We start from the raw sequence: 23,930 nt of genomic DNA, 5'->3' as shown, positions 1-23,930 counted from the left end.
AAAAAGATTATTTTACTACAGACATTTAGGTCTCTGATCTATGCAATCAAGAGACCAAGATTATGCAGTTTCCTTGGTGTGTTTTCGTAGTGTAGCTTTAAAGTACACTACATTCCCTACGTTAATCATAAATAAATGAAATTTCAGGCTCTTGCACACTATCATGCTCAGTACACACATATATCTTGAAAATTAATCATTCTTTTGAAGCTTTTTATTGGCCCACACATTACTCATTTCAACTTGAGTCTATTACCTCTAAAAATTGATTTTCTCTCCCTTTTCCCTTCAGCAAAGTGAAGCTCATAAGCTTCAACAGTAACCCATGTTACACTTATCAAGAAATAACGCAATAACGGGGCAAGTGTTGCAGTAAATGACAACTAATAAACTTCATAATTTATTCTAACCTCATACACATCCTCTTAGTTAAATTACAGAATTTATTGACTTTACTAGAAATTACTGACAGTCTAAAAAGTCAATGTAAACATTGAACATTAATTTTAATACTAATTACAAATAATATTTATTGCTGACTAGAATTGAAGAGTGAGGTTCCACTATTTTAAGGCGTTAAATCTCAAATCCCTGTTCACTGAATAACTGGATCAAATGAAAGATTCTCATTGGTATTGCTTTCTTTCAGCACAGGACAAGGTCCTATCCTAAAAACAAAGAACTCCATGAATGACATTAAACAAACCTGCAGGTTTCTTTCACATCAGTAAGATGCATATAATGCCAGAAAAAAAGGAAAATACAGACTATGGTATTTGTTAAACTTTTACACAGGTATTCTGTGACAGGCGTAATGCATGAAAACATTGTTTTGAAATCAGAAGTTTTCAAGTTCATGACTTCTCTCTAGACAATAACCCTGCAGATCAACAAATCTCTTAAAAGTATTGTTGACAGTACCTGTAATAATGTTAAGATTTCAGTGAAATGCCACAAACAGTTAAAAAAAACACTTTTTCGGTTATTTCTAACTGTTTTGTAAAAATAGCTAGTGCAACTGACTACCATTATTTGCATACTATATTTGCAAAAAAAACCCCACAACTTTATTAACTCTTTGAAGCACACTGTAATAATTCACACATTTAATTAAAAGCAGTAATGCTAGGAATTTAATGACACTTACAAGCAAGCTGACCACTGTAGCCTGAAGATGAACATTTAAAGTATTCATATTCGCCCACTTTAGAAATGGAAATTCCTGTTCAAAACTTGATTCTTCTTTGCTTCGTTCTTTCCTTCTCTGCCCCTTCCACTAGACTTCAATATTCACTATGATTCAATATTCACTCAAGATCAGATCCCCTAGGGAAAGTTCACATAACCATCTATAGTAAGGAAATCATACATACTTTAAAATAGAAGACCAAGACAAAGAAGTAGATACTGCAAAAATGACTGCCTTGAAGGAAAGATTTTGTAAATCCACAGAAGACCAATAGTCATCTGAACAGCAACCACAGTGCTCTCTATTGAGCTCGGTAGATCTTTACATTTTACTATTCATGGTGTACTTGAGCAGTAGCAAGAATCCCAGCTGGATACCATCACTTACAAATTGTAACCTGTGATAACTGCAGTCACTTCTCAGAACTACTCTAAGGCCTTTATACATAACAAAGACTAGCTAAGAATCTAAGTGTATGAGAGACAAAGGGCAAGTGTGAAAGTTGTCTTGGAGTCCATAATTATGTCTAAGTCCTCTGGAGTGAACAGAATCAGTTTTGAGAAGCAATATAAAACTGCAGAATGGTTTCAACAGATTTAACTGCAATGATAAATCTATCCTTGGAGAAGAGAAGCCTTTAGATAAAACGAATAAGAACCAATTCCCTGGAGAAGTCACAGCAAATAAAGAAATCTTCCATCACATCAATTGTACCTTACAGTCTTCTAAAGACGGCGCTTAAGTAAAAAAAAATATATATATCCTTCATGGATGTCCTGAGTGTGGCTTGGATGAAGCTAACGTGGATCGTAGTAAGTCACATAGCACCGTGTTTAAGATCTGTGTCTAAAATAATATTGGTAATGTAACCTTTTAGCTACTGCTCAACAGTGCTTGCACAGCACCAAGGCTTTCTCTGTTTCTCCATCTGTGCCACAACCCCTACCTCCTTCCTCACTTCACTCAGCAATTGAGGCTGGAGGTAGCCAAAATGCTGGGAGTGGACTATAGGTCTGCCTGTAGGAGACGGCAAGCAATTGTCTTCGCATCACTTGGTGTAGTTTGGGGGTTTTCTTTGTTTCTCTTTCTTCTTCCTCTTTCCTTCCTTTTCTTTAGTATACTATCTTTTTATCAACCTAGTTTTCTTGCCTCCAATGTGCTCTATATATCCTGCTGCAATGTGAGCAAGCAAGGGGCTTGTGTGGTTCACAACTGCTGGTCTGGCCTCAGTCTAGCAAAAGGGATAAAGCTTTTCCCTGGTGCAAAAAAGCAGAACTTTTGCCTTCATTCGTTAGTTGTCTATCCAAATTCCTAATTTTTCTGGAGTTCCAAAGTACCTGGTAACTAGGATTATCAGAAATTGCTTACTATAGAGACAGAAAATTGAAGATAAATTGAAGACTGAAGATCAGAACTTTTAGAAATTATGGTAAGAGTAAATTGCAGTCATTAGTGTTTTTCCTAGAATCAAATAATTTTACTCAAATGGGGATGAAAAATCCTATTTTCCATATCAGACTCTAAAGAAAAAAATACATCTGTTGCCACTGAGTGTCAAATATAGGAAGTCAATTATACTTCACAAAAATAAAGTGCTGAGATTTAATTCACATTATCCTTGTCATAGCCATCAAGAAGTACAGAAGTATGTGCTGTGAGAGGTAATACAAAGGGAAAAAAAAAACCACAGTGCCTATTTCCTTTCTCTTTTAGATACAGAGCATGCCTCTTCTTTCAACTGTTGAAATTTGAAGGAAACAGAAAGCTTCGTAAAAATAGCTTAATAAAATGTGATTAATTAATCATGTGACTACTACTCTGTAAAACATCAGAAATATAGATCTACTGAAGTAAAAAAAAATCTGAATTCAAGTATTGACTTACTTACAGAGTAACCTTTTTCAGAAATGGCACTAGGAGGGCAGTGGCAATGCAGGATAGTTAAGCCACGCATACAAACATTTTTCACTTGACTTTGGAAAACATACTCAAAGATGAACCACTTCACATTTCTTTTAAGACAATAATAATGCCATATTGCACCATGCTACATACACATATTTTTTAAATCTGAAAATAAGAATGCTTATTGTTGCACAGAATTGTAAAGATTTGACATTCAGTGATACGAATGAGAGATAAATTGCACTGATATTATTCACTTACTTTTTAACTTTTCTGGAGCACAGGTCTTATGAGAAGCGGGATTGTTCAGTCTGGAGAAGAGGAGGCTCAGGGGAGACCTCATTGCTCTCTACAACTTCCTGAAGGAAGGTTGTGATGACGAGGGGTTTGGCCTTTTCTCCCAGGCAACGAACAAGACCCAAGGAAATGGCCACAAGTTGTACCAGAGGAGGTTTAGGTTGGACATAAGGAAGAACTTTTTCTCTCAGAGAGTGGTCAGGCACTGGAATGGCTGCCCAGGGAGGTGGTGGAGTCGCCGTCCCTGGCAGTGTTCAAGAGGCGTCTGGATGAGGAGCTGCAAGATGTGGTTTAGTGCTTGTGTAGCAATGGTAATGGGAGGATGGTTGGACTAGATGGTCTTGTAGGTCCTTTCCAACCTTGTGATTCTGTGATTCTACGATTCTATAAATTCGGCTAAGGCAGCAATCACTATTTCTGACTGGACGGAAAACGTACCTTCTTCCATGGACAGGAAAATTCTGTGCTACAATAAGTTACTGATTGGTGGTGATCTGTACCCAAAGACTACAATGAGGAGTTCAGGACAACTAATATGAGTAGGTGTAGATCTCTGCTGTGCTAGGTTTATCATTTGGTTGTAGGATAAAGTTAGCATGCTAATCAGAAAGAAGATGACATCCACATGACCTCCCTCTTAAAAGTGAAGATTGTATTCTCACATGAATGTCTTTTTGCTTGACAGCAGAAATGCTGAATAGAAATCTTTCTTTCTAAAAAAAACCAACCAACTAAACTAAATTCTCCACATTTAAGAGCTTGCAAGGCCATAGTAATGGTGGATTTCAGCACAACTGGATCTGTGTAGCATACTGTGCCCTCACTAAAGGTCTGTCCAGTATTGCACAACACAGGGCTCTCAGCATCTGAAGGAATATAAAATTAACTATGCCACGTTTACAAAACAGAAATGGAGGATATTTAAGTCAGCACCTTATAATCTGTAGTGAACACTTGCACCACTGTAACACATCCAAACACAATTCAAACGCAATACAATGTATAGTACACCCAGCAAGCCTTAGAGGCCAACTCTCTCCCATACTGTAAAAGCCCCATGTGCTACAGAGCAGATGTTCGCAGGTAACTGCTGATTTCTCAGCAGCATCCAAAGTAAGAAAAACATTGAGCAACTCATGCAGCTTCGTCCCATACGATTGTTCTATTTAAACAAAACATGCTGGGCCAGAAAAATGTTCTGAAGATGTGCTATAACTTATATCACCTTTGCCAGGGTCTGTCTTGTGGCCTTTATTCTGTCAAACAATGTATTCCAGTCACATGATGAAGGACAAGTTTTTGTCCATTTGGGAGAGACAAAGAAGAACAACCTGCTGCTAATACTGGAATAATTTGATCCAGTCTAGAGTCTATTTCAGCATGTTGCCAAAGACCTCTAGGAAACAAAGAATCAGGAATGTCTGTTGTATCAGAGGAACCGTAGTGAAAGCACCACAATCTGTGTATCCTTTCACATTCAGAGACTTACTACAAAAGCATTATAGAGTATACAAGGGATTGAGTACCAGACACTGAGCTGTTGTCTTTCCCTATGAACAAAGGCAGTCTCCACTAAATTCTGTTTATCCTCTCCTCCTATAAAATGTAAATATATTACCTATCACTCTTTCAGGGTTGTTACAATGATTACATACTTGAATGGAGACTTTTGAGGAGAAAAAAAAAAGATGAAATAAAAGAATTGGTAAAGATAGAACAGTTACTAAAGCAAAAAACACATCAGTTATCTCCCAAAGCAATAATTTTAAAAAATGTATATTAGTAGCATTTTTATCTCTAAAGATTCTGTTTTGTTACTGAATAAAAAGAAGGTAAACAATGTGAAAGAATGAATTTCCACTTAAGAATTGCACATTGAGCAAAAAAACAACTAAGATGACAACAGAAGTTTTTACAAGTCCTCATACCACGAACCCTTAAATTTAGCTAATACATGATTATTTGCACTGAAGTCATGCAATCTTTTTATAATAAGGAATAACATATAATAGTAATATAGAATACAGAATAGAATGTGCTTAAATGTACTTTCAAGAAATTAACATCAATTATCACTATCTTTTACTTCAACCACGCATGTGGGAGCCTCCCGGGTATCTTTCAAGTAGGGGTTCATACTTAGCTACTGTGCATTGCATATTCTAAACACTTCTAACTTTGTGAGTATATGTAAGGATCAAACAAGAAGAAGAAATGTAAATGAGCATTATAATTAAATATCAACGTTGTGTAAAAGAAGGAATATTTTCTTTTTAATCCTCCTAAATTTCTAGAAGTTCAAGAATTCATATTTGAGTCCAAGTATGCTGAAAAAAGATAACGACAAAAAAAAAACCACTTGTACTTTCACTATCACTTATGATGCTGTGTGCCAAAATGTTTAAACAAAGTTATTCTTACACTAAGACAAACAGCTGATTTGTTTTTTTAAACCAAAAGTCACAGTTTGGTGACTTTTTAAAATCAATATTCCCAGTAATTACTGGGAAAACAAAGTTCAATCTGCTGCAATGGACACCAGTGAGATACTGAGAGAATAACATGAATTCTCAGTGGACTTGAGCTGAATGTAAAAGAAAGCCTATGCCAAAAAGACAAAACGAATTCCAAAAGGATTGCAGACTTCCACAAAGAACTACTTCAAGTCCCTATTAGATTACAAAACACAACAGATGGCATGAACATATATCTACAAAATGAGTTCCGGAGTATTTTCCGATTTTAACTGCATTACCTTTAATTTGCATTACCTATGCTTGCAAATACACGTGATTTTACAACTTCAGCTTAGTCATGAAGTTACTTTCCAGGATGAGGCTATCTGCTAGTAATGCATTTCAGCCACATTCATAACTGAACTAAACTTATAAAATTACCAGTGTTAAGAGCCCTCTAGTGTGTCCTACATTATTCATAAACCGAAGTAAGAGTGTAGCCCAATAATATAATTTTTCATCTTTGCAAATATGTTCTCTGAAATGTACCCTTCCTCTTAGAAGTGTAATAGATTATCTGATTCTTCTGTTAGAACGTTCCTGAATCAAGTAATAGAAGGCCTCAACAGGGGGGATGCAATAATGGACCTGTTGCTCACCAATGCAAATGAACTGATTGATGACATGAGGATTGAAGACTTAGTGGGTTGTAGTGACCATGCAATGGTGGAGCTCATGCTCCAGAGGGTTAAGACATGCAAAGAGGAAGCTATAAGGAAGCTGCGAGGCTGTGTAATGATAGGGTCAGGAAAGCCAAGGCCCAGCTTAAACTGAACTTAGCAAGGGATGTCAAAAAGAACAAGAAAGGCTATTACAGGTACCTCAGTCAGAAAACTCCAAGAGGGTATACCCTCCCCCCTGTGTGACACAGACAAGAGACAAGGAGAAAGCTGAGATACTTATCAGCTTTTTTGCTTCTGTCTTCTCTGAAAACTGATCGCCATGCAGCCCTCAAATGTTTGGTTTGGTAGGAGAGGATCAGGGAATCAACACCCCAGTCATGAACACCTGAGGAACCTAAAAGTCCACAAGTCTGGGATGCATCTCACTGGCATCCATAGTGTCCTGAGGGAGTTAGCTGATTTAGTCACCAAGACACTCTCAATGATATTTGAAAAGTGGAAATCAAGTGAAGTCTCCGGTAAATATGTTGCCATCACATCCATTTTTAGGAAGAGTATGACAATTACAGAGGGAACTACTGACCTGTCTGTTTCACTTCTGTGCTGGGAAAGATCACAGAGAAGATTCTTCTGGAAGCTTTGCTAAGGCACATGGAAGATAAGGAGGTGATATGGTAGAACCAGCACGACTTCACCAAGGGAAAATCCTGCTTACCCAACCTAGTGACTTTTTATGATGGTGTCACTGTATCAATGTTATCCTTTGGGAAAAGCCACGGATGTCATCTGTCTCAACTTCAGTAAGGCCTCTGACACAAAGCTCCACAACATCCTTCTCTCCAAATTGGAAAGATACAGATTTGATGGGTGTATTGTTTGATGGATAAAGAACTGGCTGCAGGATCAAGTCCAGAGAGTGGAGGTACATGGCTCAGTGTCTGGATTGAGATCAGTGATAAGTGGCCCCCCAGGAGTCAGTGCTGGGACTGATACTCTTTAGCATCAATAACATTGACAGCAGGGTCGAGTGCACCTCCAGCAACTTTGCAGATGACGCTAAGCTGTGGGAGGCAGTCAACGCACCAGAGGGACAGGATGCCATGCAGAGAGATCTAGACAGGCTTGAGTAATGAGCTCAGGTGAACCTCATGAGGTTCAACAAACCCAAGCATAGGATAATGTACCTGTGTCAAGGCAACCCTCATTATCAACGCAAGCTGGAAGATAAAAGGATTGAGTGCAGCCCTGCCAAAAAATACCTGAGTATACTGGTGAATGGGAAGCTGGACATGAGCCAGCAATATGCCCTCACAGCCCCAAAAGCCAACTGTATCCTGGGCTGCATCAAAAGCAGCATGATCAGCAGCTTGGGGGATGTTATCCTGCCCCCTACTCTGCAATGGTGAGGCCTCACCTGAAGTACTGTGTCCAGATGTGGAGTCCTCAGTACAGGAGAAGACATGGACCTGTTGGAGCACATCCAGAGGAGGGTCGCAACAATGATCCAATTAATGAAACACCTCCCTTTCAAGGACAGGCTGAGGGCACTGAGGATGTTCAACTTGAAGAAGAGAGGGCTCTGAGGTGACCTGATAGCAGCCTTCCAACATCTAAAAAGCAGCTATAGGAAAGAAGGGGACAGACTTGCAGGGTCTGAGGCGATAGAACGAGTGGAAATGACTTCAAGCTTAAAGCAGGTAGGTTTAGATTGGATATAAAGAAAAAGTCTTTTACAGTGAGGGTAGTGAGGCACTTGAACAGGCTGCCCAGAGATGTGGTTGATATCCTGTCCCTGGAGACTTTCGAGGCAAGGCTGGATCAGGCCCTAGGCAACCTGATCTGGCTGTGGTGTTCCTGCTCGTTGCAGGGGAGTTGAACTACATGACCTTTAAAGGTTCCTTCCAGCTCTAAGGATTTTACAATTCTAAGATTCTACCTCATTCTAGCTAAACCTTCACTGACAATTCTGATATGACTGCTAGGACTTTTTTAAAAGAAAATATCCCAAAAGTCAGTTTCATACTTTTAATACCTGATCAACCAAATTCTGATAAAGATTCTCTTGGATACAGATCAAAGGTCTTGCTCTGCAAAAACCTGTATTGTAAGTAGAGTACAGATTAAAATTATGTATTAGCAATAGTGAAATTTGTTTTCGCAGAATTCAGACTTACAAGCCTGAGCTTTGTATTTTTTTTTATTTTTTTTTATTTTTTAAAGAAAGGGCTGCATAAGCAATGAATAATTAATACTAAATGGAACAAATGATACAGCTATATGCAACAATTCCCTGCAATTTACTTATGGCAGAAAGCCATGATTTGAAAGTACCTAGACTGCACGTGTAAAAAGCATCAAAGCAGTTAATAGATTAATGCAGTACATAAGAAAATTCAATTGCAATATCATGCAGTTACTGATCTGGAAAATACAGCAATGAAAGACAGAAAACTATGTTTGCTGATAGAAATTTAAGTTCTTTATTTTACCTTTAAAAGAAAATAAATGTCCTTCCTGTGGCACAATTTGTTATAATCTCAAGTTTTGAGCTGTTCTGCAGGTTGTAACCTAATAATTATATAAAATATAATACGTAAACTGCCAGCAAAAGGGAAATGAAATTTAAAATAAGACTTTCAAAAAAACAGGACTCTCAAAATAAACAGATTTATATTGACCACCCTATCAGTGTTTGTTACTATAGCATAGCTACATTATAATCACTGTAACCACAGTTACTTATTGAGAATGTCATGATTTTCCTCCAGAATCTCAGAAGTACTTATATAACACTCTAATCAAACCAAAGGTCCTCTTTGTGACTTTTCAAAGCTGATTTTGTATGAACTTAACCGGTTTCAATGAAACACATGGTAGAAAAATGTTCTAGGTTTTGCAAGGCATAAAACCAGATTAGCAGGATAGATTCTTACAATCAAGTCCTTATTTATCATAAACAAACAAACCCAAACAAACCCAAACAAAAAAACACTTTTTTTTTAAACATAGATAATATTCTGCATAAATGTCAAAGCATGAGAAAGGATAACTTTGTTCATATTGCCTTTCTAGCTACAGATACTCCCAGGGTATCAAGTGTCTACAGGGAAAGATCTACACACAGGAGAAGCAAACTTATACTGGCTACCATTCACCTCAATATATCTGCATATGTTAATAAAAGGGTCTATTCTGTGGGTCATACATCATGAAGCTAATAACCTCATTCACCTTCTCCCAATGAACCTTTCAAACACCACAGAATTCTACTTAGTTCTACTTTAGAGAAGTCCTGTGGTTTATAGCAACACAAGAATTTCTTTTTTTTCCACACTGATGAAGTTGGAAAGATTACTAAATTATGGGAGAAAATAAAGAGATAACACAGCTACAAACTAGTCACAGCGTTCACTGTGATCCATGGATTAACTGAAATAACAATTGATTCTGTGGAGATAGCAAGTCCTCAGCTACACACAGTGTGGCTCCATATAAGAGGAACTAAGTGCCCCACTGAGACACAGAAGAGATCCAGCCTATTCTGTCTTCCTCGTTGTAAACACAAATGCATGCATCAAATTTAAAATTACTGAAAAAAAAACAAAAAACCAACAAACAAAAAAACAACACAGAACATAGTATGTATTAATTCACAATTGTATGAACAGAATAATTCTGAATTCTTCTTATTTTTATTTTTTTCTAATCAGCAGTATGTTCAAACATTGGAACACATCGCCCAGACACACCCAACAATCACCTTTGCACAGACTCTCAAAACTCAACTGTGGCACATCTAGAGCAATCTACTCCAGTTGACTGTTTATGTAGGAAATTGAATTAATTACTTTAATCATCTGAAACGTGGGATTTTGAAGCAGTTAGGAGTTTCCTCACGCATACATATGACCCTCACGACATCAACTCCTGAAAATTACTGTCTTGCACAGCTACTGGATACTTAGATTTTAAAAATAGGAAATCAGATTCAAACTAATCTATGAATGTTACACTTCTTATCTTGATCAATAATTTAGATTTAGAAAAAGAAATTAAATTTTAGAGAAAAAAATATTTTTTCCGGTTACCCAGCAGTTCCATTGCATCATCTTCATTGTCAATATCTTCTTCAGTTACGGATGGAGCTGTGCTGTGGGCAGAATCAAAGGAGTCTTGAGAAAGCATGGCAGCCAGCAGTTTCTTATGTTGCTGCTGTTGCTGTTTTAGTCCTTTGGTCTTTGGCTCCATTTTTAAGCTGTGAGGGAGGAAAGCACAACTTTCTCTTACTGACACTCTCTACAAACCATGTCACACATTTTTCAAATTACTGCAGCCCATGATGTCATCTACATCTGATTAACACCATCAGACCACACATAAACCTGCTAGCTACCACACATTCACTGATCACTCAATATTATAAATCAGTTTTTGCTTCCAATTCCTATCTGAAGTTTTGACTGAATGATGATGGGAAATACCTACTGACTTTATGGTCATTTGATAAAGTTTAAAGAAGTCACATAAAAACAACAAGATATCAATTACTTATTTTTAAGACTCACTACTTATTTTAAGACACTGGTCACACAACAACAATACCGAGAAGTTACAACAATCGTACAGCATTAAGGACTACATAGTTACAGCAATCTTCCTTGTGGTTTCATGTGTCCCTAATCTACATAAATCACAGAATCACAGAATCACAGAATCACCCGGGTTGGAAGGGACCTCAAGGATCATGTAGTTCCAACCCCCCTGCCTAGCAGGGCCACCAAACATACACATTCAGATCAGGTTGCCCAGGACCCCATCCAACCTGGCCTTGAACACGTCCAAGGACGGGGCATCCACAACCTCCCTGGGCAGCCCGTTCCAGGGCCTAACCACTCTCCTTGTAGAGAAAAGGTCTAAGGCAAGAATTGCTGCAGTTACCAATTTTTGATTCCTTCCAATCTTAGATAAAAACATGGGAACATCTTAGGCTGTTTTTATAGCCTGTTGCAGGAAGATGGATCTTTTGCAAAAGTATGAAATGCAGTCTAATCAGTAGTTCATTTTTCCCCTACAAAGATAAACTCTAATAAGATAGAGCGGACTCTGGGGATGAAGAACAAGCTTTGAGTTTAGAATGTGGCTATGGATGGAGCTTACGTGAGCTTTAGTTTATTACAGCCTTTGAGAAACAAGAACACCATATTAAAAATCACCCAAATTCTCCATTGTGTAGACATGTTATCCCTTAAGGAAGTTTCCCAAGGCCCATTTCTTCTTCTCAGAATATCCACAATATTTTTTTAAGTAAAAAAACTACTAACAGTGACATGGAGCATAATCCTATCTTTTGGTTCCTGAATTTCTGAAAAAGGAGCTCAGTATCAGCAGGGTCGCCATCAGCACTTCTATATAGTCCTTTATCACATGTTAATACCTTGTCTTATTCCCTTACAGCAACAACAGAGTGCTCAGAACTAAATCTCTTTGCTTCCATCTAGAAATCAGCTTAGTTCTGCTCCTTCCTATTGAGCAAAGGGATACAATATCCTTAAGTTCCTCTACATCATGTAACAAATCTTTATCCAGTGTCCTTATTGGACTGCTCAAAAAGAACATACAGAGACCCAGGCCCGCACAATCAGGAAGCGATGTCAGGTGCTGACTCCAGTACTTTTCTAGGAACTGCAGCACAGAGACTGTATTTGAGTTCTTTTGGTTCCAGTCCAAAGTCTGGCGAAGGGATTATTACTACCTGCTGCTGCTACTTTGGAAATGTAATATTTACACTCTGAAACTGTAGTATTTACACCTTCCCCCACAATAAACTACAAGAAGTAAGAAGTGTTCTTGGATAACAAACATTTCCAACATGAATGGAAAGTTAATAAATACAGCCTCTAAGAGTACAGACAAATGATACACTAGTTTCCCTGTGACAAGGAATTGAATTTTAGTACAGAGGACGTGATAGAAATAGTGAAAGCATACTTTAGACCTTTTCAGAAGGTAATCAAAGAGTTTCTTCATCCTTAAAAGAGCAATAAGAAGGTGTCTACTACAGTCAGCGTGCTGATTATAACCAAAAAGTTATAGAGCTGATAGAGAACAGTAGGGATTTAGATGATTAATGGAGGCAGTGCACAAGCTTTTAACACACGCACACACACATACACATTTAGTTTTATGTATGAGAATCAAACCATGGGATTGCTAATGAGTGTAAAGTCAGTCATATGCACTAGAGGAAGCAAATCACATAGCAGTGCCTACCATTTATTGTGTGTTTTGCTACACCACTGTATGGGAATTTAAAAATCCTTTGTTTCACCCACAGAAGCAGTGCATCACAAAGAAAGCTCTCCTTAAAAAATTATCAGTTTTCTAGAGAGAATGAAAATCCTACCTTCCACCAGGACTGCTGCTGTCTTCACTGTCCCACTGCTCATTTTTATTTCTTGGAATTGGTGGCTGCAGCATCTCAGCAGCCAGGGGATCAGCATCATTCTCTTCACGACCAATCCATTCTCCAATCACACGAGGTCTGAGAAGGGGGGTATTAAAACCTGTTGTCTCCTAAAGAGAAATAAAAACAAGAAAATCAAAGCACCGTACTACTTGTTCTCAACTACAAATGAAATAGATCTGAAAATAAGACAATAAAATTATTGAAGAAAGTAAAGAAAAATTATACAATATGTTAAAATGTCAGAGGTCTTAGTAGCACCCAGAAAAAGTCACAGACTAATGAAAAGACATTTTGCATTAATAGAATTCCAAGAAAGATTTCCCCACCCTGGTGTCTCAAATCTCTTCTTGCTTCTCAATATCAACTGTATAAAGCTGGAACTTATCATTTTTCATGAAAAATTATTTTGTTAAATAAATATGCAACACTTGGAATCCATTCGGTGTCAGGCTAAGCAACACATGAGGTCACTTGCATAATGAACATCACCACCACCAAAAGACTGTTGTAGATTAATAGCATCTCTCCTATTTGCATTATGAATTAATGCAAGACTAATAAATACATCTGTGCTTGGCATTTTAAAAATAACTCTGCTGGGATTTACATAATGTATCCTTCATTTCCAAAAATGGTATTAACATTTTAATAAAATGCATTTCTGAAACTTGCACTCATATTTTTAACAGCTTACTGGAAGAAGATAGCTGAAGAGGATTACAAGAAGGAGGCAAAATAACCAGAATATTCAACACAGTAGTGGTGATTTGCATTGTTAGATTAGGAATTTAGGTTAAGGAAACAAAATGCACCTAGAAATTGTAAGGAAAACCTGCTGCAAAGCAGTGAGAGTTTTATCAATGTTACGAGGAAGGATGTAGGGAAAGGGTCATATACTACAGTGCAATCAAACTACAGAAAAAGCATAGATACAGGAAGTAGACACAGAAACAATGGATCAAGAATATTCATTTTGCTTCAGTAAAACCTTTCTCAGGAAAACAAAGACATTTCAAATACAGTTTTTCATACTAACAGAGATACGGTATTCCTACCCTTTAAGAGAAAAATTTAGGGAAATAAACCCTTCTGGATCTAAATGTCTCAACAAACGTCCCTTTCATAAAACAACAATTTCTAAACAAGGAGCTTTTAGAAAAACTACAATACAGTGATTACTTAGCCAAGCAATCACATTTTCCTACCTTCCTGAAAACAATTTTGAAGTTCCTTTCTAATTGGTACAGATATGGTAAAAGTCCAGCAAATAGAGGTCTACTTAAACAAAGAAAAAAAATAAAACCTATGTGCAAGCTGCTCCCATATGAATGTATTTCTAAAATCTTGGCTAGAAGCTAGAATTTGCTCAGCCAAATTCCAAGAGCTTCCATCTGAATGAGCCAAATACAAAATAGGCCCCGGATTAGATTCATCCACCCTTGTTATTCTGTTTTCTCCAATGTGCCTATGAGTTGCATTATCCCACTCCAGTCTATACATACACGCATCCAGACAACTAAATTCACTTTTCACACAATGTCTGCTTTCTGCAAGGTATGGCCACTGAAAATTAAATGCAGCCAACACAAAGGAGAGAAATCTGAGGAAAACACCATGAGTGCAAAAGTTTTGGAATATCTAAACACTGGTGATTTTCTTTTATGTGCTTAAAAATATATGCTTTATGTATCTGTCTACTGCTGTGCCACAGTCTTGTAGTGCAGCCTCTTGTCACTTGACAGGTGATAGCTACCACAGGTGGCTTATCATTATAAAGCCAATAAGCTAGGAAAAAAGATTATTCCACAGCCCATTATACAAGGCACACTCATCAGTTTATTTAAATAAGAATTTTTTGGCCCCCACATGAAAATTCTTTCTGTTACTTTAGTCATTTTCTCTCTTCCCCTTGTCCCTGTGTAATTTCCAATAATGAATTGTGAAGGGTTGTTGCTGCCAGTTAAACTTGCAACAGCCAGCAGTGTCAATCTCGCTAAAAGCTGCCGGTTACCTACTTGAAAGAGGAAGTGCACTTCCAAATTTGTCTTTTTTTTCAGTACTGAAGCTTTTTTCAGACACTGCATTACACCAGTCCATGAATAAGTAAAAAACAAATGCCACGTCTGCCCTTATTATGCTGATTTCTTCTCTATGTGTCTCGGGGACTAAACTAGTACTTTCATACTCTGCTTAACAGAAATGTAATTTACATTACATAGTCATGCTTTGCCTCCTTTATTACCTTGCTTCCATTTTTGAATCTTGTTAATTAGTGCACCACAGTTTCAGTGACCTAATTTATTTTCCTTTTTTCAACTACATAAGCAGTGACAGTGAAAACAGTAAATGAGTATCAGAGACAGCTCTGAGAACACTGAAGCATTTATTTGGCAGATTATTTCAAAAGATTTAATCAATTTACTTGAAGTACTCTGTCCTCAGACAAGTTCTTATATCTATCTATCTATCTATCTATCTATCTATCTATCTATCTATTTATCTATCCATCTATATTTTAATGATAAACCTTAGAATCTTAACTGATTTTCAATTTATAGTCCTCCATAAATAAATGGAGAGATTGATAGTGACATCAGTGTGGACAGAAGCACAGGTAGATATTTAAATAAATTAACCTAGAGGGTTGTTTTATATTGCAGTCCAGAATATCTACCAATCACCTCTATCAGCTTCTACCCACTTGACAGACTTATACCTCCTTTATGTAGAAACCAGGCGAAGGAGAGGAAAGCTAAAGGACAGCTAAATCTCATCCTCAGATTGACTTGAGATGTGGTTGCAATATGTAGCCCCTATCAGAGAGCATAACAACATTTGTGCATCCACTCATGTAAGCATAGCTTAAAAAACTCTGTATTCTTTATTGCCAAATGGATTTTGAGGAAACCTACACAGTTACAAAGACTTTTGGGTGAGAACAAATTTGTTTTCATGACCTAGTTATGTCCTCTATTTTATTAACTATAACCTGTGTTCACTGCATTAATGCTCCACACAAGAAGAAAGTACACCCCAGACATAGCACAGAAAAAATGTTTGAATGACCTTGAGAATCAAAATCCAGTATGATTTTTCTAATAAATCATGTTTACTCCTGTCTGATTCTGGATCTCTGACTCATAGGTGACTTCCCACTCTTAAAATTTAAGCTGACTGAACAAAATTGTTTGAAGTCCTAGACAAATCTCACAATTATATAGCAGGCCTCATATAATCTGTGAGAGCTCTGCAACATGAAGCTCAAGTAAAGCACTAATCCATGGAATTATGTGAAAATCTTATCTCCTATTTAAAAAGAAAATATTTTTGGTCTTTGTAGTAATTAAGTAAAAAAAATAACACTTGAAAAACAATTGTAAAGTGTTTTAAGAATCAAAAGCCAGAAGATGAATAAACCTTTCCTTAAACCCTTTTAAATTGCTTTAAAATGTAATTTCAGTCGCTTTCTAACTGGCAAGAGGAAAAGTGCGTGAGTCCCTGTTTGGGGCTTGGTCTGGTTCAGAAACATTGCTGCAAGGGGTACAAGCCCATTGGAAACACACTTCTGCACTGTAACATTCTGGCTATGTTTTACCTCAGTGTACCTTACAATGTACACATACTACAATGGAACACATACTAGAGTTCATTTTGTGGCTTTCAGGTAAGTAGCATCTTCTAGGAGCTGCAAATTCTACAGAAGACAACCAACAATCACCATGAGTGCCCTTATTCAGCAGCACCACAGTTACAGCCTTCACCTTCCATATGGGAGCTTCAGCAGTAGGGCTAGTCCATGGATGTTCTACATATACATTTGCGTGCATCTGAACTCTCACCTTCCAGGGACATGTCCTCACAGTGAACTCTAATGTTTTTCTCTAGCTTTTATTTTATTTTTTTAAACCAAACTAAAATTCCATAAATTTTACAGAAAGGGTGACATTCTGGCTTCTTTATGTTTACGGGAAAGTTAGTTAACTTCTTTATGTTTACAGGAAATTCTTGACATTTATGAAGAGCTTTGGAAAATTCATGCACAGTTTCTGTTCAGCAGTAAAGAATTTGAATCATATTAACACTGCATGTTAGTCTTAAAATCTGTGAGTCACAAGGCATCCCTTCTCACTTTCTTTCCTTACACACTGTACCCGCAGCATCAGTTGCTGATTTTATATCACTTCCACAGCTTAGAGAACTGGGCTGAATTACCAGATGAAATGAAACATCAAACTCTGCAAAACTGAAGTAAATGAAATGAAAAAGGAAGGAATCTGTACAGAATCACGGAATCACAGGCTTTGGGAAGAACTTCAAGAGGTCACTGAGTCCAACCCCTGCTAAAGAAGGTGCCCTACAAGAGGTTGCACAGGTACAACCTGTAACCTGGTAACAATACAAGAAATCTGGATCAATTGCAGTAGTGTCAAAGATTTTTTTTTTTGCAATTATACCTACAAAATACTGAAATTGTATTAGACTTTCAAACCAAAAGCTTCCATTCTGATTGAAAGACTTGCCCTGTCTGTCTGTTTTTTTTTCCCCTCTCAGTGTAAAACTCTGAGTACCAAACAGAGGCAATTATAGTATTAGATTGACAAGAGTCCATTTAAAAGAAACACCTTTCCAGAAAAGGGCTTGCAATTCGGAGCAAATTGTATTTCCAGATTCAAATGCTTGAATAACTAAGCAACTACCAAGTTAACTGGATTGCTTAGAGGAAGAATTACATCAGCCAGTGATAAGTGTTTGAGTATTCACCTGAGAAAGGTAGCAAAAGCCAAAATACAATTGTTCTTTTTAAAAAAATACATACTTAAAAGGAAAGAAAAATAAACATACATAAGAAAAAAAACAGACCACATTCACGTCTGTTTTCTCCTGGTTCATAACGTATACCACAAATTAAACAGGAGAATTATGGTCTCTGTACTAATTGCCATGGTTGCTTCCAACTGGGAAAAAAAAAAAAAAAAAAAAAAAAAAAAAAACAAAAGCATACAGAAGAATTTATGATGATGTTTAATTTTATACCTCCCGTGACATCTAAGTCATGTCATTTTTATAAAGGACTCCAGTGTGAAGCATGGGACCTAACACATGCACCTGCTCCAAAACCCAGATCTGAGCGTGGTTTGAAAAAATATTCAGTACTGCTGCAAGCTAGATAAGGAAGCTGTAGTCCCAGCATGTACTTCTGGGACAGGAATTTCAATGACCTTGGCTACATTGTATGCATGTAACTGCCCTGTGGTAGAGGAAAAGTGAGTTTAACATGAATTTACACTGTTACACTTCATACTGAGGTTCTAGCCATGCTTACCTTCCATACAAGTGTGGTGTTTAAATCCATTAAAAAACTTTAAAAGACAAAACAAGAAAGAATACTCATGTCCACTTATGCTCGTGGAGACAAACAGTACAGATATTCTTTTCCTTTGAACATGGCTGTACAAAGGAAGTATGTTAAGAGTTTAAATATTCTAAATATTTTTATATTTATTTTAAAATATATATTAAAATATTTAATATTTTAATTATTCAAATATTTTTTTATTCCAAGTTGATTCACTTTGCCTGTCCTCATCACATGTGAAATCTGATGCAGTACTATCAATTCAGAGTAAAGATCAGGTAATGCATGCTTTTAACTGTATTTAGTATAACATCTAGCTTTATATGAAAACATTTCCTATTTTAAATCATAAACAATAAAGCATTTGGTAATGAGAGGAAAATTAACTGTTCACTCAGATTGCAACAGGTGGAAATTCACTAATGATGCTCTCCACCTCACTTTTCATTAAATTCCTACATTCCAGAACATGAATGTTTTTTGAACAATAATCAATTGCCTTGGAAAAAAAAAAATTCACACAAAAATTTAGCCTATATATGGAGAAAAGCATGTGATCATAGGCTCTAGCTCAAAATGTCTTCCCCTACCCCAGAACAGCTTTTCATAGATTTTTTGTTTGGTTGGTTGGTTTCATTTTGTTTCGTTTTGTTTGTAACAAAGCTAAATGAATATCTGTTCTTCACAAGTACTCTTAATGGTAAGGGTTGTAATGGAAGGGCTTTGCTAATTGTATTTCTCAGCATTTCTGACCACAGGTAAAGAAATGGTAGGATGGAAGACTCAGATACAGCAAAACTGGGATCCAGCAAACTGAGATCCAGCAACAAAAAAAGAGGCCTAAATGATAAATAAAAGTGATGGTTTTGAAATGGCAGCTCCACATGCCTAGGAATTCCTTATGCATTTTTGCTTGTTTGCTTGTTTTTTAAAAAGAAGGGATTGTGCCCTCATCTTACCAAGAGAAAGTAACACATTTTAAAGACTGCCTATTATATCACGTCAATCCTGTGTGTTACGTACCCTTATCTTATCTCCATGATTGCAGTACTTTTTGACACCAAGAATACAGCTCACTAGTCTCAGCACTGCTGTTCAGGGGTGCAAATAGGAAAGTGAAGAGTGCACTGCTTCCTTTTGAACATTTATAAACTAGCAGGAATACTGCTTCAGCGTAGAGTTCATTTCAGCTAACATAAAAACTCATGTTAATGAATTTTTCATGATGTAATTTATCAAAATGCAACATATGAGGAAGCACTGTATGGTGCGCTCTGTAAGGAAGTGAAGACTGATTTTTAAAGTTTGTGCGTTCCCAATCAGAGTAAAAAACTCTCCTGATTATTTCCTCAAATTATAATATCTGATAGTACAAATGCTACCCAATGATATAAATTCATGAATAAAAGATATTCAAAATGAAATGTTTCTAGAAGTACGCCATTAAAGTAACCCAACAGACTGCATTAAGCAAAGATGGTACCAAGATCAGAAGCATCACAGCCTCATTAAGAGAGCCTTAAATCTCAGTAGTATAACTGACAGCCCAACCTGAATCAAGCTCTTAATGTATCAAGAAGTACAGTACTTACCCGTATAGTTTATACCCAAGCTTCTTCTAAACTCTACAGGAAGATTTAGCTCATATTGCCTACATTTATCATGATCATATGCCTGTTTGTACTGTTCATTAGGCATACAGTAAATCTTACCTTATCAAGTTCATCAGAAATAGCAATACCTGGAAAAAAAAACAAAAACAACAAAACAGATTTTTTTAAAAAAAAGAATTTAGAAACATCCTCTCCAGAAATGTATTTTACTAAAGTAGATAAAAGGCTCACTCTGGAAAGTTTCCATATTGTTCTCTGAACACATCTGTATCATACAATGTATCATATTTTGTTCCACTAGTGAAACTGTCCAGAAACAAATACACTCTTAACTTTCCCAAGCTGCAATATTACCAAATATTACCAAAATGAGTTTTAAAAGCATTATGGATCCATACAGTAGATACACTATTAAAGTGACAGTGAGCTTAAGTATACTTCTTCTACATGTTATCTAAAATTAAAGCATCAGCTTAATAACTGCACATGGACACATTCTCATGCAAATCTCCCCTTGACCAACATGCACAGTACCATACTGCAATTACAGGGAAAATGAGTGACTTCCCCCTCTTTTACCAGGGAGTAAAATCTGATTGCAAAATTTCAAAGTACAATGTAAAACAGTGTTTTTTTTCTTTGTTTTTTTTCAATTCCTCTAAATAAGAACTTACTTGTTTTTGTCCTTTCTGCCAGTGCTTGAGCCTTTCCTATATTAGCTTTCATCATGTCGTAAAACTCCTTTAACTATGTCCAGCCTGTTGCACAATAATGCGCACAGAGAATTACAGACATATCTACATGCCCCAGTCACATCACACTGTGAGATCAACTACTCATATGTTTAATGCCATCACACTGAAAATTCTGTCTCAATGAAAGCAAAGCACTTCCAGGTTCCTAATAGGTTTGATAAGAGAGATACTGAGCACAGAACTTCCAGTCAAAAAACAAAGAAAAGCATCGCCTGGTGTTCAGAAGAAAGTGGGGAAGTATCCATGCATAAGAAGAATGCATACTTAGAAGTTACTTCCTAATTCATGTAGTATAATCAAGACATCTTCTAAAGACTGCAATGAGTGATATACCAAAATACGTAATTTCAGCTGAACAGAGAACTATTCTTTCTAAAATCATGCTAAAAACAGAAGCAGTAAAAGCCTTTTTCCATAATGTTTTCATTTCTCACTATTTGGTAAACTTTAATTACATTTTTTTTAATATTGTACATTTAATCATTAACTCTATGTGGCTAATCCCTAATTTAGATTGCTTCTTCATGTATATTTATATTTGTAAAGCAATTAGAATTTTAAGACTTGATCGATCCATAAGAAATAAGCAAAGAGCTAACAAAATATTTTCAGTCATTCAACAGCAGCAAGGTAAATTATACCGAACAGTATCCATTTGTCTAACACTTCTACTTCTCACAGCTATTAACATATTTTAATAGCTTAAGACTGTTATTCACTCCAGGCACTACACAAAGGTCCATAAAGTAAAAGCAGCAGGTTGCACCAATGTGCAAGAGGACTTCGATGTGTTATGAAATCTCATTTCTTCAATCCCCAAAGTTGCTGGGCATTTATTGGAGAGCAGATAAATGGAAGCAGTAAAAAATGCAATTTAAAGTTCTCTTTATATCTGCCTTGAAGCCCTGATTTCCAAAAACCAGCTCTCCATCACATTTGGTTTATTTTGCACAACCAAGGTCAAACCACTTTACAACCACAAATGATCTCTTCAAACAGACAAATTATCTTTCCTCGGCAAGTTCCTGTATTTTTAAGAAAGTTCATTTTGTTTTGATACAGGTTTATTTCTTCAGATTAGAGGTTGGTCCCCTTTCCATGTGCTTTCACAGAGGATGCTCTGTGAAAAGCAGACTTCTGTGTTAAGACCTGGGAGCTAAGCCAGGAGTCAGAAAATAAGCAGATCATAGAACATAGAATGGCTGTTAGAATTTAAAGAATGAATAAAATAAGAGCAATTTTTCACTGCATTGGCTCAATGATTAAGAATATTTATTTTCAAGTACAGAAAAAGAAACTACAAAAGGTAATCCTGTCATTTGCAAGACTGTCACAGAAAATGCTAAATGCTTTCACTATTGAAATGCTTATGTTGGTAATTGAAGATCAATACTGAAAATACAAAATGGTAAATGGGACAAACTGTGTACAACGCTGCGCTTCACCCAAGAAGATTTACTAACTCATCTCACTGTAACAATCAGACAAATAAAATTGAAAAAAAAAAATAATCAAGATTTTGAAGGAGTGCTCTTATCGCAATCTGTTTTTGTGAAGTTCCACCGTTTTCCCAAAATTTACTCTGAATTCAGAAGAGAGAGTAAGATCGATCAGTAATTCAACTTATCAGAATACCTTGTGATTCCCTCCTGCCAAACTGCAAACAGTAGCTTGATATCAAATTAACTATATTTCTTAGATAAGCAAGTAGATGTGTAGCAGTATCTGAGGACACCTTACTAAAACAAGATTTAAAGATTAGAAAACTTATATTTGCAATCACAGAACCAAGCCTGAAAATCTTCTCACCTCTCTCTCTATAATGTGGAATCAAGAGGAAAGAAAGTGGATTCAAAGAAAAAAGTCCATAAAGAGATTGTTATGGTAATCTCAGTATAGTGATTCTTCTGGAGGTGGGAGATTTACCACACTGTCACTCATGAAGATCTTTAAGTTATGGCTTAAGGCCCATAAAAAACAGCGTGATAGTCAAGTTGGCAGTGATGAAGTCACTGAAAGAAGTCACTGAAAGAAGCCTAGGGGCAATCAAAAGGGACTTCAGAAGGCTGGACTGTTAACGAACAGTGCAGGAGCTTAGGGAGTGTTTTCCTCTATCCCTTCAGTGGCAGAAAGGGATACTGAGAGGCCCAGGAAAACTCATCTGATAAATACATGGCTAGGAGGTTGGTACCATCACAAGAATTTTGGCGTTTTCAACCACAGGGCGGTTGTGAGAAGCTTGAACAATTTTTGGCTCAAAACTTGCCCAGTAGCACCCATCTGAGACATAATCTGCTTGGCAAGCTTTTGTAGTTAATGGTTACTATGATCACAGTAGTAAGAGAAACACATGCGGCTAGGCAACCAGGAGAAACCATTTTTGGTTGTTGCATCTTTTTGGGCATCCAGGCTGACTTATGGGGGTTGTCTCAGAGGAGTGGACCACATACATTCAATGGGCACACATAGCAGCTCAGCATGTGACAATTCTCTGATCAACTGCCCATCACCCAACAGGAGGAGCACATACAATGAACATGCTGTTGCCCCTGACAACTGAAGCAAGCAATGTCGTTGCTCCTGACGAACCAAACAGAAGTGCCCCTGACAACCAACTTGCTGGCACTGGAAACCAAAATGACAATATGAGGATAAAAACCCAAAATGTTCGAAGATAGAATGGGTACCCCTTCCACGAATTGTAGCCATGCAGGTAAATGAGAAGTCACTGACTGACCTGCAGCTTCCTGCAAATCAACAAGATGTCACTGGATCCCTAGTGGTGACTATCCTCACTTTATAAAACCATTATCAGGATAAGAAAGGCTTCTATAGGTACATCAATTGGAAAAGTAAAGTTCAGGAGGGCATACCCTTCCTAGTGAGCAATATAGGCAGGCTGGTAACAAGAGACAAGGAGAAGGCTGAGATACTCAACTTTTTTACCTGAGTCTTCACTAGCAACTGCCCTTGCAACACACAGCCTTCAAGCAGATGGTTCAGAAAGTGGGAACTGGAGAATAAGCTCCTCTTGATTAAGTGAAGATCAGGTTCACAACCACCTGAGAAACCTGAATATCCATAAGTCTATGGGTCACGATGAGATGCATCCCAAAGACCTGGAGGGAATTTGGCTGAAGCCAACTGGTAGTTGCCACACAACTCTTGATTATATTCAAAAAGTCATGGTGGTCAGGTGAAGTTCCTGGT

General features: G+C 37.0%; 1 protein-coding gene across 5 annotated transcripts in view; it reads right to left on the bottom strand.

The window, feature by feature from the left end:
- The window catches only part of CUNH8orf34 (chromosome unknown C8orf34 homolog), a 162,711-nt gene that overhangs the window by 85,692 nt on the left and 53,089 nt on the right, over positions 1-23,930 (bottom strand). For all 5 annotated transcript variants that reach the window (XM_042868948.1, XM_042868949.1, XM_042868952.1 and 2 more), the window contains 3 exons: positions 20,065-20,093; positions 12,934-13,103; positions 10,619-10,785 (listed from right to left, as the gene is read on the bottom strand). In XM_042868948.1, the coding sequence (XP_042724882.1) occupies positions 10,619-10,785; positions 12,934-13,103; positions 20,065-20,093 (366 nt within the window). The remainder of the gene's footprint in view (positions 1-10,618; positions 10,786-12,933; positions 13,104-20,064; positions 20,094-23,930) is intronic.

The sequence above is a fragment of the Lagopus leucura genome, unplaced genomic scaffold, assembly GCF_019238085.1.
Source record: "Lagopus leucura isolate 7727_CA_CO unplaced genomic scaffold, USGS_WTPT01 Super-Scaffold_100002, whole genome shotgun sequence".
NCBI lineage: Eukaryota > Metazoa > Chordata > Aves > Galliformes > Phasianidae > Lagopus > Lagopus leucura.
The sequence above is the reverse complement of the archived record's forward strand: the minus strand, read 5'-3'. Positions and strand labels throughout refer to the sequence as shown.